The following is a 15845-nucleotide window of genomic DNA, read 5'->3' as shown; positions in this document are numbered from 1 at the left end:
TAAGGCAAATAAAATTTGATTCGCCTAAACATCTAAAATTTTAGGTAAATTTGATTCGACCATTCCTAGGCGGATTTGAAAAGGTGGTCTCACGTGAACAGCCGTTGACAGCTGGCCAGGTTTGACGGTATTAAGTTGACAGATTTTTCTTTGTATTCTCTTTGTTGTTATTTTCTTTCCCGCATATTCTCTGCTCACCGTATACACACACTCACACACATTTCTTTGCGTGTGTTGGCAAAACGTCGATCATCTTGATGACAACATGGCTGATTGCACCACATGATTTGTGGTTGTTGTACATCTGAGACCACCTTTAATTGTTTGGCCATGGTAAACGGGGTTTTATTTAACAGATTTTCTTCATAGAACTGTCAAATTAACCTACTACAATATAAAGCTGTTTCAAGTTTTGTGAATACCGGTGTAAGTATTTTGCGATTAGCACGAATTCTTTACATAGATCTCCGCGGGGGAACTTCACAGATTTAGAGCGCACAACAATCAGTTTACTGGCTTAGGTGTATGTCCGTAGTGGGTGACATTGAATGGATTAAAATCTGTTGATCACAACCATGTCATAACTTAACCCAACCATATCTGAAGCTAAAGGAATTCATTTAACCCTTTGAGGACGAAGAATAAGCACCCGATAAAGTATTAGTTTTATTGCGAATTTTATAGCGAATAACATATGATTCGCACTTAGAATGTTCCCTGTTAACAACTGGCCAGGTTTGACGATATTAAAATGACAGATTTTTGTTTGCATTCTCTTTATTGTTATCTTCTTTCTCAAATATTCTCTGCTCATGCACGCACACATATACACACACGCACACAAATTTCCTTTGCGTGTGTTGGCAAAACTACGATCAGCTTGATGACAAGATGGCAGATTAGACCATATGATTTGTGGTTCTTATAGAAATGAGACCACCTTTAATTGTTTCGCCAAGTCCCTTATTGGTTCTTTTAATTAAATGGAAATTTTTCAAAATACAAAAGGCACAATATATGCCCCATTCGTCCTCAATGGGTCAAAAATACATAAGCCTTTCAAGAATAAACATATAAAACAAGGCTTCGTCGATCTTCTTAATAGCTTTTAAATTAACGTTGTTAAGTGGTGCTCGTTCTCCCCCCCGTTAGGAAATACAATATCCTTGGAATATGCAACCTTATCAGTGTGTGTGAACTTTTAGTGGTATAATTTTTGCAACACATTGTGAATGAGTGTATGGATATTCCAGTCTAATGTCATGCAATCACGAATCTGCAATAAAACAGTTCAAACGGTTTACGAAATTTTTTATGGGATTAAAATTTTATTGGCAGCTGAGTTACATTCTCTCCCCCTCTCTGTGTATGCAACTACACTTCGTCTCCAGTGTATAAGCAAACAAATAGACAAAACATCTAATATGTCCTTTTTCGATTTGACTTTTGCGGTTGTTATTGTGGCCTTCAAATCAAATTCGATTGCATTTTTATGTCTTTTTTCCAATCCCTCTGCCAAATCACGGCGAAGGCTCATAATCATTGGTTTTATTGACACTGCACACGAAAGGCTTTTTACAACAACAAAAATAGAAAAACTAAAAAAAATGGAAGAGAACAAAAGTAATATTAATTTATCATTCATTTATTCTGTCAAACTATTTTCCCACAACCACCACACACATCAAAGATTGTTTTGATTTGGTTTATACCGTACATTTCAGCGTATTCATCATTTTTGTATATTTATGAATTGTCCTTAACATTTTGTCTTTTACGAAACATTGGTGTTGATTAATTGAATAGGGTTATGATTGGGAATATGTAGAAAGTGACCCTCGGACAAACGTTAAATGTTACAGAAGATGGTTTTTTATTGAATAACTTACACTTTTGCGCTCCTACTCTAAACTCATTCCAACTGTCATTTAATAACGGTTTATACTTGTTTTGTCTGAATTTTTCACCAACACAAGGTGGGGTTTAATAGAACAAGCCAAATGTTTTTGGTACCAGTTTGGATTACACGAATCATACACAATAGGAAGCCTCAAGGACTATCATTATAACCCTAACATATGTATTTCTCCTTTATTTTGTTTTTATGAAACCTTGATTAACTAATTAAGTGAAGCAAAGAAATTTCTTTGCCAAGTCATGTTGTATCGTCTATTTTTTTTTTTTTTTGCTGTGGAAATGAATGAAATCTGAACAAGGTGTGAGTGGACATTATTTTACGTACATGCAAGGATAAACATAGTTACTATCATGATATGATATGGTGTTTATGTTGAATCTTGTGTGGGGGCTATGTTGATTGTTTTGCGCTCGTGTCACGCAAAGCAAGTGTAATATAAATATCAAGCAAAACGTTGAAAATATACACTGTGAAAGTTAGTAAGAAAGGAATAATTTTTGGCATATGTCAATAAAACAAGATATATTTATTTACAGTAAGTGGCACTTGCCCAACAACAAAATATTGAGTGCACTATCTGACAAAATCTGTGATTAGTGCAACTTTGATTTTGGGTATGTTACTAGTTCGCGCCATTGAATAAACCAATCAGGCCACCAAGGCACATTTAAAAAGGTGGTTTCACGCGAACAGCTGTTTACAGCCGCCCAGGTTTGACGACATTAAAATGTCAGATTTTTGTTTGCATTCTCTTTGTTGTTATCTTTTTTATCGCATATTCTGTGGTCATTTACGCACACGTATACTCACGCGCACACAAATTTCTTTGTGAGTGTAGGCAAAACGACGATCAGCTTGATGGCAAGATGGCGGATTGTACCATATGATTTGTAGTTGTTGTACAAATAAGACCACCTTGATTGTTTCGCCATGTCAGGCCACCATAAATACACAGACAAGCAACAACGCCTCGTCAGTGCTAAGTCAATAGCCTAAGGTCTGGTTGATAATGGTTTTCGACTTTTTACAATGGAATTGTAGAATAAGGTCTAAGTTGTGTAATAGTTTTAAATCACAAATTATTACCCATAATCTGTAACTTTACCATAGGTTAGCTTGAGTGTTCGGCTCCTAGTTGACCAGTGAGAGAAAGTATAGGAGAATAAAGAAAGATTTGAGTCCCTAAAACATCTTTAGAGCCGAGAGAGAGAGAGAGAATAGCAAGGTAGAGAGAAAAGGATATCAAATATTGACCAACTGTATGAGCATTCGGTAGAGAAGCGCTACCCTGCAAACGCCCGCATGAAATATCTATTCGTGATGCATTTTTAATTTAGATCGATGAAAAACCGACTTCTCATGCACATAGCAAGTGTTTGACCGTCTTATCCTTGTCAATACTGTTTCAACAGCGATCATTACACGGAACTCCCATGCGCTTGGTAATAAGACCCATGTCATAGTGCCTTTACTATAATAATCCATATTATACAATTAAATCTTAGCTTCCTAAGGTTAATATCGAGCAGTTAAGGGGAAGTTAAATACCCAAAGTGGATTCAAAAAGGTGATCTCACGTCATTTGGAAACAACTCTAGAGCCAACCTTCTTAATTCAACCATGAATGAGACTATCTTTAATTGTTTCGCCATGTTATATACCATGGCGAAACAATTAAAGGTGGTCTCATTTGTGCCACAACCACAAATCATATGGTGCAATCTTGCCATCAAACCGATTGACGTTTTGCCAACAGACACAAAGAAACACACACAATTTTCAATTTTGACGATTGAACCAGTGCGTCATTCTCTGTTGCCATACGTGAAGTAATGTATTAAACAGAATGGGCGCGTTGAGCTTTGTTTTTAAGCGTTGCCTTGAAAAGTACAACTCTGCAAGCAAATCCCATAAAAACAAAACGCAAAAGTTAACGAATTTTCAGCTTTGACGAGTGAAATCGAGCGTCATTTCATGTTGCCATACGCGAAGAAGTCGTTAAAGTTAAAAATTGTTTAACTTTTGAGCTTTGCTTTTGGAATTTGTTTGCAGAGTTGCATTTTTATTGCGCGTGCATAGTATGTAACTCAACCTTTATTTATTACAAACAATAATATCAGGGTGTTCTTCTTTCTTTACTCATCAATTTTTTTAAGTGCATTCATACAAAATTCTTAGATAATATGGTTTTACATACATAGGTAATTTCATTTACAGTTTTTGTCATTTTTTCCCATAGAAATGCGAAATTCTAACGATAGTCATGCAATCATCACAAGAGGTGAAAGGAACCGAACCCAAAATAAACAAAACATGAAATCGCGTGGCTTTTGATGGAGGCAGCAGCAGCGGCGGAATAGCAAAAATGTGTGTGATACTTTTGACTAACGGAAATATTTGCAAAAAGTTGCACACGTGTGGGAGAACGTACATATGAGAGTTTAGGTATATGTGTGTGTGACATAATGTGTAAACAAAGTGGAAAGTAAAAGGATCCATTTTTTTGTTGTCATTGAAGAAAATCAGCCAATGAACTCCAGATGATGGGGTTATGAACTATTTACTCCTACATATGTATATACATCCGTACAGACAACTGTGTGTTTGGGTGCACGTTTGTATGTTGGTAACGGTACTTGCAATGGTTTCCGACACGAATTTCGTATATATAATAATGGCACTATTAATAAATAACATTCAATGGTAGAAGTACTTTGTAAGCAGAAGAGAATCAATCCATTGCTAATATTCGAAGAGAGTTAGGAAAGGCTACTGCTAGCCGGTATTGTAAGAAGAGAGTAAGTGAAAGCAGCATTTGAGAGTAGTGTTGCCATATTATATCTGTGGTTGTTTATTTAGAATGGCCTCATATCCATAGTTTTGTTTAACATTTAAATACCTTATTTACCAAGAACATTCCATTAAGGAACAGCAGATACTTCTCTCATATCAATGAGTGCAGTCCGATGAAAGTTTGAGCTCAATGATAAGGGGCCACCTTTTTATGCAGAGTCCGAACGGAATCTCTCCAACAAGTGTAGTCGCTATGGTTATTAATTATAATGCACATACACAACCGAACGATTTAAAAACACGTTGACAGATAGTGCACTTTGTGAAAAAAAAAATGTACTCAGCTGTTTGCTGTGCTACTTTTTCGTTATATCACTCAGCTGTTTACGGTACAGTACCTGTAAATGAATTTATCTTCCTACCAACCTATCTCGAACTGCCTACCTATAATTACCTTTGTTTATTAGGACTTCACAACATATGACCGAAAAAAATCAAACCGCGAGAAAAAAATTTACTCAGCTGTTTACGGTACAGTACCTGTAAATGAATTTATCTTCCTACCAACCTATCTCGAACTGCCTACCTACAATTACCTTTGTTTATTAGGACCTCACAACATATGACCGAAAAAAATCAGTGGCAACCTTCATGTGGGGGTGTACTCACCAAACGAGAGCGGTAGAGTGAGAGCAAACTTTTGCAAAAGGCACTATGGTTGGCTCTATATTACCTCCACTAGCCATCAGCCAACATAAACAAATAATCGAAGCTCACGAATTGTCGGAAATTCATTCACAAAAACAGTTGGAGCGTGGCACGTGAAGTTAACGAACGTGACAATTCAAAGCTGAAGCAACGGTGAACAACAAAATCGAACGTTAGTCGAGCGCAAAAAACTTCAACAAAACCAAAAAAAACTCGATGTAACTGAAAACTATTAGAAACCTATTGCATATTGATTGCCATAAATAAAGGGAGGGAGGGTAATGTGGAAAACCAAAACTAAACTAAACAATCCCAAAACTGAAACTAAAGCAAAAAAGAAAGGAAAATGCAAATGTGTTTATTCGATTAAAACTCAACGTCTGCCCATAAATCCCATACTTAAAATAAGAAAAGAAAACTGAGCAAACAAGAATTTTGTGAATTATTTGTGCTTGCTTTGAAGTGCCTTTTCAAGCTCACCCCTCCAAATTAAAACTTCAGTGTATTGTCTTTCTTAGGAAAGGGAAGCCATAACTTGCCAGATAAATGAATGGCAGACAGTAATTGATTTACAATTAAATTTATTGCTCTAACAAGTTTTATTTAACAAAAAAACTAAAATTCTTAAAGCGTCCCCTCCATCGCAAACTGTGCAATAATTAACGAGTGTCTCAATTGATTTGGATTAAGGATTTGCACAATGTCTTTATCGCTGACAACACGTCGTCGCGACAAGACGTTGTCTAACACTAAAAATAAGTGGAGTTCACAACAGCAGCTGTCGTCGGCACTGGACAAAAGTCATCAGCAGCATCCTCATCAACCGGTGCGCAAGCAAAGATCTTTTATAGAGTCGTCATCGTCTTCGAAGTTTCAGTCCTCATGCAACAGCAACAGTGTCGGCAATAGCCGGCCAAATTTAACTCGTGGCCTGTCCGTAGGGCGAACCCAGGATATTCAACAACGCCTTGGCACCAACAAACATATTTTACGAAAAACCTCTTCAATTAACACCTACAACAGCAACAACGGGCCAGCAATAAAATCTCCCCAATCAAATGATTTAATTAAACGAAATATAACAGCATGTGGCCAACTCGATAGACCGTCGCGTAGTGTACAGGCCTGGTCATCGACATCGTCAATATTGAAATCTTTGGATAAGGAATTGGCCCAGCTAAATAATAGTTTGGTTAAATCTAAAGATATACGAAACGACATAGAAATTGATAGGCTTTCAAGTATTTCGAATGTTACCAATGGCAGTTTGAATAAACCGTAAGTATCCTTAATAAGCTTTAAATTCATTGCTTAGTGCTATGGACTGATTATCAATCGCCTTTTCCACGCCAACTGTCGGACTGTTTACAGAAACTTTAATTGTGTGATTAAAAATGTGATCCTTGCAAAATTTTATTATGCAATTATCTATGGGGAAAGGTATACCGCTTGGAAATGGCTAGAGTCAATTGGGGAGTTTTGGATTTGGGGGATTTTGAATTGACTTCTTTGATTTATGTGCTGGGAACTTAAGGAGAACTTTATGTTCTAAAGCGGATGGTATAGGGAGATAGATATTTAAAAGCATTTGGAAGGCTCTACTAGATCATATCAAGTCGATTCTCCTGCGTTTTGTTCAATAAGGAAATTTTCCTCATAAGTGGAAATATGTCCGAGTCACAGACGGGACATAAGCATACTTCTCTTACTGGGGAGGATAATGGTGACAACATTTCGGGAAGGCCGTGACGAGTATATATTTCCGTAACAGGTCAGCTTCCGAGAGGAAAAGAGCCATATGGATCCCAGGGTCATGAACGTCCCGTTCCCGTGTGAAAATGTGTCCTTGGAATACTTGTCGACTTTAAAGACTCGTCAAATTATCTTTCACGAGATAATGCGAAATATGTTATCCTTTACTTCTGTGATAAACCTTATGTTGTATCCTCAGTGTATATCCATATAACGTGCTGATTCTTGTTGAAAGATATTCCGGACTTGCGCTAGAAACTCGGTGTGAGCTAGCCATAGATGCTGCGTGCGATTGGAGCGATCGTGTTGGTGTTGATGCCGCAGAGAACAAGACCTTTTCAATTTTTATCAAGGGCATACTGCAGCGGAATCATCCACCCACGATTCGATATGGCGGACCTAATATCGGAAATGTCGCGCTCATTTAATATCTAAGAGTGACTGTTTTTGAGAGAATGTGTTTCCTGCTCAATTTGGGTCGAGTGAATGACCGGAGTAGCCGGAAATGTTAAGCGTATTCCGAGAAGTGTTGGCGTCCTGTCCATGTATGTTGGTTGCTTACACGACTTAATGCTGGTACTATCGGGCCTGTTCCGGTTTTCGAAAACGCAAAATGTATAAAGATAAGTCCTCTTCTTTTATGGTTTGGTATCTCTGAGGTTCCTCTTACTATCTCTGAGGTTCCTCTTACTATCTCTGAGGTTCCTCTTACTATAAAGAAATTTCATTAATTAGAGTATGTATTCCTACATAGATATGGCAAGGTTTTCATGATATAAAGCAAAAATTCGTTCGTTTTTCCTCATTGAAAACCCATGATTTTCGCAAATATCAATGATAAAGTAAAAATTTTATTAAAACTTTACCATAGGTAATGGGAGACTTCTACTGAAATGAAACGAGTCAAATCTGGTCGGCTATTAACCCTACACCACTACTGTGGTACAGGGTATTATAAATTAGTGAATTAGTTTGTAACACCCAAAAGGAAGAGAGATAGACCCTTAAATTAGTATACCGATCGACTCAGAATCACTTTCTGATTCGGTTAAGCTATGTCCGTCTGCCCATGTTAATGTGTACAAACTACAGGTCGCAATTTTCATCCGATCGTTTTCAAATTTGGTATGGGTCTATTGAAATTGAAAAAAATCGGTTCAGATTCCGATTTTCAGTAATACTGCAATAAAATGGTCATTTGTTAACCGATTTTCTTGAAATTTGGTTGGAAAGATTTTCTTATGCGCGAATTTCATCGAAATCGGTTCAGATTTGGATACAGCTCCCATATATATGTTCGTCCGATTAGCAGTAATAATGCAATATAATGGTCATTTGTTACCCGATTCTCTCGGCAGGAAGGATTTTCCAATGACTCTTGACACTACTGGTGAATTTCATGGAAATCAGTTCAGATTTAAATATAGCTCTCACATATATATATCGCCCGATTTTCATTCCTTCCACAATATCTTTAAAGTTTGCTCGAAATCGGTTCAGATTTAGACATAGCTCTCATATATATACCCTCGTCCGATTCGCAGTAATATTGCAAACAAATGGTTATTTGTAAATCGCTTCTCTCGAAATATGGCAGGAAGGATTTTCTCTTGCTTCTCGACATTATAGATATATTTTATAGAAATCGGGTTAGATTTATATATAGCTGCCATATATGTATATCGCCCGATTTTTACTTCTAGAGCCACTGCAAGAGCATTTTTGACCAATTTTGCCAACATTTTGCACAACGCTTTTCTCGTTTACAACTAAAAATAGTGTACTCTGCTTTAAGGCCAAAACAGAATAAGCGCGTTAAGCTATAACCCTGTTTACACTGCTCTATAAATCCGGATTTAATGGATTGATCATCTGTTTTCCCTTAATAAATTCAGCTGACGAGAGCCTCAAATCTGGGTTTAAAGAGCAGTGTAAACGAGGTTTTTGTTTTTGAGCGTTGCGTTGAAAAATGTAACTGCAAACAAATCCCACAAAAGCAACACGCAAAAGTTATAGAATTTTTAACCTTGGCCTTAAAGGACAAAACAGAGTGATCACATTAAGTACCGTTGGGTTCATGGCGAAATATTTAAATGTGGTCTCATTTGTACAACAACCACAAATCACATGGTATAATCCGCCATCAAGCTTATCGTCGTTTTGCGAACACACTCAAACAAATTTATGTTCGTGTGTGTATACGTGTGCCTGAGCGGAAAATATGCGAGAAAGAAGCTAACAAAAAAGAGAATGCAAACAAAAATCTGTCATCTTAATCCCGTCAAACCTGGCCTGCTGTTAACAGCTGTTCGCGTGATGCCACCTTCTTAAATCCGTCTTGCGTTGGGTTGAAAAATTCTACTCTGCAAGTATTGGAGTTTAGGGTTGGTATTCTATTCTGCTTTCGGAAAAGTCGCGGAAATTTTTACAATTGACATACAATTTTTTAATTGTTGGCAGTACTTGGCATTGAGGATGTCAACTTATTCTCTTTTTACATTCATTCTTTGTTTAGGCTTTCTCCTATTTTCAATAGGCTGATTTGACATCATTAATGATATTCATGGAGCCTATCCACTTTATGTTTTCGCAAGTGATCTAACCTTCTATAAGTGAATCTTGATATCAGTCTTGCGTCTAGCATGTTTGGGCCGTAGATACTCTCTGTTGCTGCCTTAAATTTAACCTCTATGATTCTACTTTATTGTTTTGTGCAATGGTTTCCTTTACTCTGTCGTTTCTGCTGTTTTGCATCTTAAAGCCTGGTACTTCATTCACAGCAAAACTGCCTATTAAATTATTGCGAAATCCGACGGACTCTTTTTGTGGTCAGAACACAACAAAAGTCAAACAACAACACACAACAAATACAACAGTGTTGAAAGAGAGTTGATTCGGCCCATTTCGTGAGCATTTAAATACATTTGCAATTAAAATTGTGCAAAAATTTCCCTGATGCAGCGACATGTCGATACTATTTTGCCCATAGAACTCAGTGCCACTTGGACGGAATGTGTTTGTATTATCCTCGTCACCATTTTTTTTATAGTGCGTTTCCCCTTGGGTTTAGAGCGAGCTCTCTTCTGACAAAAGCATAAAGAAATCAGCTGATTTTGATGTCAGTCGAATGAAAGCAACCCTAAATTAAAATTGTGTTCGTGTACTAAAAAATGTGTTCAAATTTGCACAAATTGTTCTGGAAGACGTCCGCGTACTTAATTTGCCTGCAAAAGAGAGGAAAGAGTGCGTGAGAGTTTGGTAATTGAGAGCTTGCAAATTTTTACTGGAGTTTTTGGCAGTAGAAATATTAAGCTTCGAACAGCTGTTTTATGAAAACCAACTGTTTAATTCAAATAAGTAGCAAAAGAGACTAAAAGCTGTTCTTACTCTCCTCCTGTTACTGGAAAAGTACGGGAACAGACCTTAAATTGTTTTCACAAATTCATGAGAAATGTGTTTATCTCGCAACTTTAACAATTTTACGCAAAAAAAATCAGATTTGGTCACATTTTTAGTGTATGTCATATGAAAATGACATACAGGTGTGATAGCAAAAATGATGAATCGTGTGTAAATTAACAATTTTGACAAACATGAGAATCTACTTTAACAGATTCCTGTGCGCTCTTTATTATCATGGAATCAACAATTTATTCATCTGTTCCTTGGCATATAACGTTTTCAATTTTTAGCCAATATTAAAACTCGCTTATGTATTATTTACAGCTGACGCTCCACCTAGCAAAAGAAGAGAAGGAAAATTTTCGCAAATATATATTTGCATTGATTTCAGCATATATTTTGCATATTTATAGCTTCGTTTGTCATATTTATGTCAGGGTTTGTTTTGAATAGGAGGCAAACAATTGTCATTTGCCAAAAATAAACCTAAATTTTTTGCAAATCAAAACCCAATCAATTTGACATGGTTTCATTTCATTTTCGTTGTCGCTATCGAACGCCCAATTCAGAGATGTAACAGACACACACATGCATATAAGAGTATATGTTCGCATGTATGTGTTCAGATTTAACAACATACTAATGGGAGTTGAGAAGGATTGCTGCCTTTCATTCTCATCCTCTCGCATTGGCAATTTATGAATTGTTCTCTATTCATTCATAGCATTTTCGGTTGATAATTTGGGTTTGGGATTTTTTTCGGCGATTACCTGCCACGCAAACACATGCAGGTCGAGAAGAGATAAAAGTCAAGTGGAGTTGAGGCCTCGGTACTTGTGAAGTAATAAGCACAAGTACTTTTATTGGTTTATTTACTTTAGGCAGGCTGCCTGACTGACGACCGACTCTGACATGACACAAAATGACGACATGTGAGAGAGAAAGAGGCGATGAGTACCAGTCGGCATGGATCATACCTCCTTCCACTTGGCAATCCCACCCACTATTACAATTTCCATTTCATAGTCATGAAATTCAATCACTGGGAAGTTCAATTTCATTTTAGCACTAGCAAAACCAAAACCGATTCTGGACTCTCGACGGTGGTAACAGCGGCTAATACAAAATCCAACAAAACTTCTTCGAATACAAACGCGTCTAAGGAAACGGAAGCGAACAAAGTCAATTTAAGCATTGTCCTTTCACATGCTTTGAATGCAAGCAAAGAGAATGATTACATACTCTGTGATCCGGGTGATGAAGATGAAAGTGAGGATACCTCAACGGACAGCGAAAAATTAGGAGTATGTATAACTTATGTGAAGTCCTTTATAATTAAGTAATTGATTACTTTTTGTTGTTTTTTTTAGTACCAGAATTCTGAAAGAAAATCTTCTTTACCAAGGGATAGTAAAAAACCTGAATCTATTCTTAAAAATACCATTACACCTGCTCAGCAAAGGAGAGCCCTATATCAATCCAGCAAATATACGGAACAAAGCAATTCCATCCAAACAGCACCCATTGTCAGTGGTCCACAATCTCCAAACTCTCAGCTACCTTTTAACTTCCAGTCAGCTTTAACAGTACAAAGGAGAGCACCGTTGGTACGTGCTATGTCGGCACCAGTACGCAGTATCGATGAAAATTCCAAGGGTTCATTTTTGGCTAACAAACGCAAACCAAGGCGTCGTAAATTGAATACACGCACCATTACCTGTGATCGTGATTCTTCACCATCCGATCATTTGAATAATGTCAATGACTTGAACTTAGACCCAAAATCTGCCGCCGGCAAAAAAATTTTGCAACGCTCAAGATCTGTAGCGCCCGATGTAATTACCCTAGTGTCACTGATAAGTTCGGAAGGCTCCGATTCCGAAAAGGAAGATTGCCCCTCAACGCCCACTAACTCGGACTGTAATAGTCCGACGAGAAGGCCACCATCTCTAAGGAAATCAGGAAAATCTGGTAAGTTTTAAAGCTTAGTACTGACTTCGACTTTTCACACGAACAACTGTCAAATTCTCTATAAAAAAATTTTGAGGAAGATAATGCGAACACATTCCGTACAAGTGGTACCGAGTTCCATGAGCAAAATAGTAGCGAAAAAAGTAAATAAATGCTCAGGAAATGGACCGAATCAACTCTGCTTCAATACTTATGTTTTTGTTGTGTGTTGTTGTTCAACTCTTCATTGTGTTCTGACAAATAAAAGATTCAGTCGGATTACGCAATAAATTAATAGGCAGTTTCGCTGTGAATGAAGTCAGTACTAGGCTCAAGGAAAGAAAATTTGGAAAATTTTCCAATCTTATGTCAAAATGAGACGTTTAAAAAATTACTTAAATATGAAAAAAAGTAAACAAAAAATTAATGTAACACAGTAAAAATTGGCATCATTAAAGTCTAGAACTGACTTCGAATTTTCGCCCGAACAACTGTCAAAACACATTATAAAAAAATGGTGACGAAGAAAATGCGAACACATTTCCTAGAAGTGGTAACAAGTTTATGAGCCAAGTAGTAGCGACATATCTCTGCGGCAGAATAAATTTCGCTTCAATTTGTTGTAAACGAAATTAGGCGGCAATTAACTCTGCCTCAATGCTGTTGTCGTTTTTGTGGCTTGTTGTTGTTTGTGTTCTGGCGAAGAATAGAGTCCGTCGGATATCGTAATAGACATTTTCGCGCTGCGAGTGAAGTCAGTACTAGGCTTAATGACAATGCTGTTGACATTTTCAATGAGAAAAAGTGTCAAAAATTGTATGCCGGTTGATTGCCTTTGTAACTTTATTTAGTAAATCCTGATTGCAACCAGGATGTACTAAAAAGGTGAGGTCATGCGAACAACTGAGTATAATTTTTTTATTTTTGTTTTGATTTTGCAGCAAATTTAAATGTCAAAGTCATGGTATCACAGCTGTGATTTTTTCCTAAAATCTTAAAAGGATTTATTTTATTATGTGCAAAAAACTGTTTTACAATGATAAGAAAGTAAAATGGGTCTTAGTTTAGGCTAGGTTAGGTTTAAGTGGCAGTCTCACTTAGACATTTTCGTTCATTGGGATACCACAGAAGAAGGAAGATGCCTTATAGTTCCTACCGTTGAACATTCCAGATTGCTTTAAACAACAATAACTTGTCAATGTTCGCATCAGCTAAATCAGACAGGTTCTCAAAATGAGAACCTAAGTGGACTCCTGCTAACTGCTAGTGCGGGACACACACACTGCAAAAGTCATTGCTGGCAACCTTCAGTCTGTCAGCATGTTTTCCGATTTGACAGTGACCTGTAATGACGGACACAATGACCGAGACGTCCGTTCTAGCCAATGACAGCAAAGCAGTAGACCTCTTCAAATCGAGATTAGGCCACATAGTTTTGGAATGCTCACAGCCCCCTCTTTGTGACCATCTATCATTCGTTGTACTTCGGGCCTGGTCCTGAAAACTTAGCTTGTATGTCGCTAGAGGCATACCCATATCTCTGTGGTCCGGCGCCCAGAATAGGTGAATTTTCAACCTTTCAGCCATCTCGTTGAGAGATCTGCGATTTTTGTGTTCAGAAATACGTTCTCCTGGGATTTAATGACTCCCTGGCTGTCTGAGAAGATATTTATGACAGTAGTCGTAATGACATTATACCTTGGCCATTCCACCACATCTTTAATGGCAAGGATCTCTGCTTGATACACACTGCAGTCGTTGGGTAGCCTTTTCGATATGACTTGTTCTAGATCTAATCAAAATTGGTCCACTCTCCTACAAATTTTTACTTGCTAATTTTTCCTGTTAAAGTACGCGAACAGAACAATTTTTAATTGGAACATTTTGACATTCCAAATGTATATGGGGTATTTGCACTTTTGGTCTTCTGTAAGTGACGCAACCTTCTACTTGAAAATCCTGGCAAGTGTCGTATCCTTCTATTGGTGAGTCATGTAATACATCAGGAGTCAACAATAAAAAGTTGACTTACAATTTCTTGAATTTTTGCAAGTATAAGTTATTAAAGATGTCATCATGGTTTTGTTTACCATTTCTCCTATTTGTGACATTTTCAATTTTCAATAACTTTCTTACTATATTAGTTTCTTTCCAGGAGAACTATCCACCGACATTTCAATTTGCCTCGAAAGAATATTCGCATATGCTTCGCAGAGGTTCCATAGCGCCTCTGGCAGCACGTATCAAATCAAACCGACCACCGACAGCGCCTCCTGTCTCAATATTTCATTCAAACAACAACAACAGCTCAACAAAATTACCAAAGAATATGAATGAAGAGGACGAAACTGGGGTTCTTGCGGACGAAAACCGTAATGATGAAACTCCAACAAACACCACAACAACTACCTCTAAAAAACCTCTCGAGGAGGAAAACTATCAATATCCCGAATATGTGCGTAGTATAAAAGAGAGAGAATGTTGGAAACTATTTCAGAAAATGTCGGCAAAAGGGGTTAACATCACCTACGATACCATATTGCGTGGCATGTTAACACCAACAGAGTTTCGCCAATTGCAGAAACAGCGTGAAGTCGAAGAAGCTAAGGTGCTCAAGGAAAGCGAAGAACTGCTGCCTACCCAAAGCGATGAACAGGCAAAAGCTAAGAAAAGCCCATCTATTGACAAATTAACAGAAAATTTGTTGAAGAACTGAAATCCCCAAGGAAAAAAAAAACAATTCATATTTCTTCTATTTTTCTACTTTTTGAGATATGTAGTGAAGGAGCACTGCCAAAAATCTCCAGGATAACTAAAAGTACACCGCCGACAGATTTTCCTATAGTTAGCATAGTTTTGCACGGTAGAAAACGGAATGTAGGGGATATGTTTCCAGAATTTGCTACATGGCTGTTTTTGAATATAAAATGGTTCCAATGCGCCATAGCTCGTAATATCCCTCTCATTAAATTCCTATTTTTTCAAAAACGAAAGCACTTGTTGAACACATCACCGAACACCAAAAATTCTTTTTTTTATATTCTAGCGTTTTTGGAAATACTAAAAATAATTTTCAATTAAGCTTAAAAAATTTTTTAATTATGGATTGCTCACCTTAAAAAGCCAAGTGCAGAAGATAAAAAGTGTAGAGGCCTACATATGTACCCTGGATTCACTTATAGAAGGTTATGTCAATTGCTAAGACTAAAAGTGGATAGGCCCCATGAACATCATTAAGAATGTCAAATGTGCCGATTGAAAATGTCATTTGATTTTTTTTCTTCCATTTTGGATTCTTTTCTCTGAAAAAAAGAATACAAAA

At 37.2% G+C, this 15845-nt stretch overlaps 1 protein-coding gene across 1 annotated transcript; it reads left to right on the top strand.

Moving 5' to 3' along the window:
• The first annotated feature begins 5502 nt into the window (after positions 1 to 5502).
• On the top strand, positions 5503 to 15605 carry LOC106084625 (general transcriptional corepressor trfA). The gene is made up of 4 exons (XM_013248452.2): positions 5503 to 6697; positions 11640 to 11877; positions 11944 to 12544; positions 14668 to 15605. The coding sequence occupies exons 1-4, from the start codon at positions 6120 to 6122 to the stop codon at positions 15237 to 15239; spliced, it is 1989 nt and encodes a 662-aa protein (XP_013103906.2). The 5' UTR covers positions 5503 to 6119; the 3' UTR covers positions 15240 to 15605.
• The last annotated feature ends 240 nt before the right edge of the window (positions 15606 to 15845 follow it).

The sequence above is a fragment of the Stomoxys calcitrans genome, chromosome 5, assembly GCF_963082655.1.
Source record: "Stomoxys calcitrans chromosome 5, idStoCalc2.1, whole genome shotgun sequence".
NCBI classification, from domain to species: domain Eukaryota; kingdom Metazoa; phylum Arthropoda; class Insecta; order Diptera; family Muscidae; genus Stomoxys; species Stomoxys calcitrans.
The sequence above is the reverse complement of the archived record's forward strand: the minus strand, read 5'-3'. Positions and strand labels throughout refer to the sequence as shown.

Coding starts and splice junctions, on each gene's coding strand:
- LOC106084625 (XM_013248452.2), top strand. CDS start 6,120: ATGTCTTTATCGCTGACAACACGTCGTCGCGACAAGACGTTGTCTAAC. Junction 6,698..11,639: donor AATGGCAGTTTGAATAAACC/GTAAGTATCCTT, acceptor ATTTCATTTTAG/CACTAGCAAAACCAAAACCG. Junction 11,878..11,943: donor CGGACAGCGAAAAATTAGGA/GTATGTATAACT, acceptor TGTTTTTTTTAG/TACCAGAATTCTGAAAGAAA.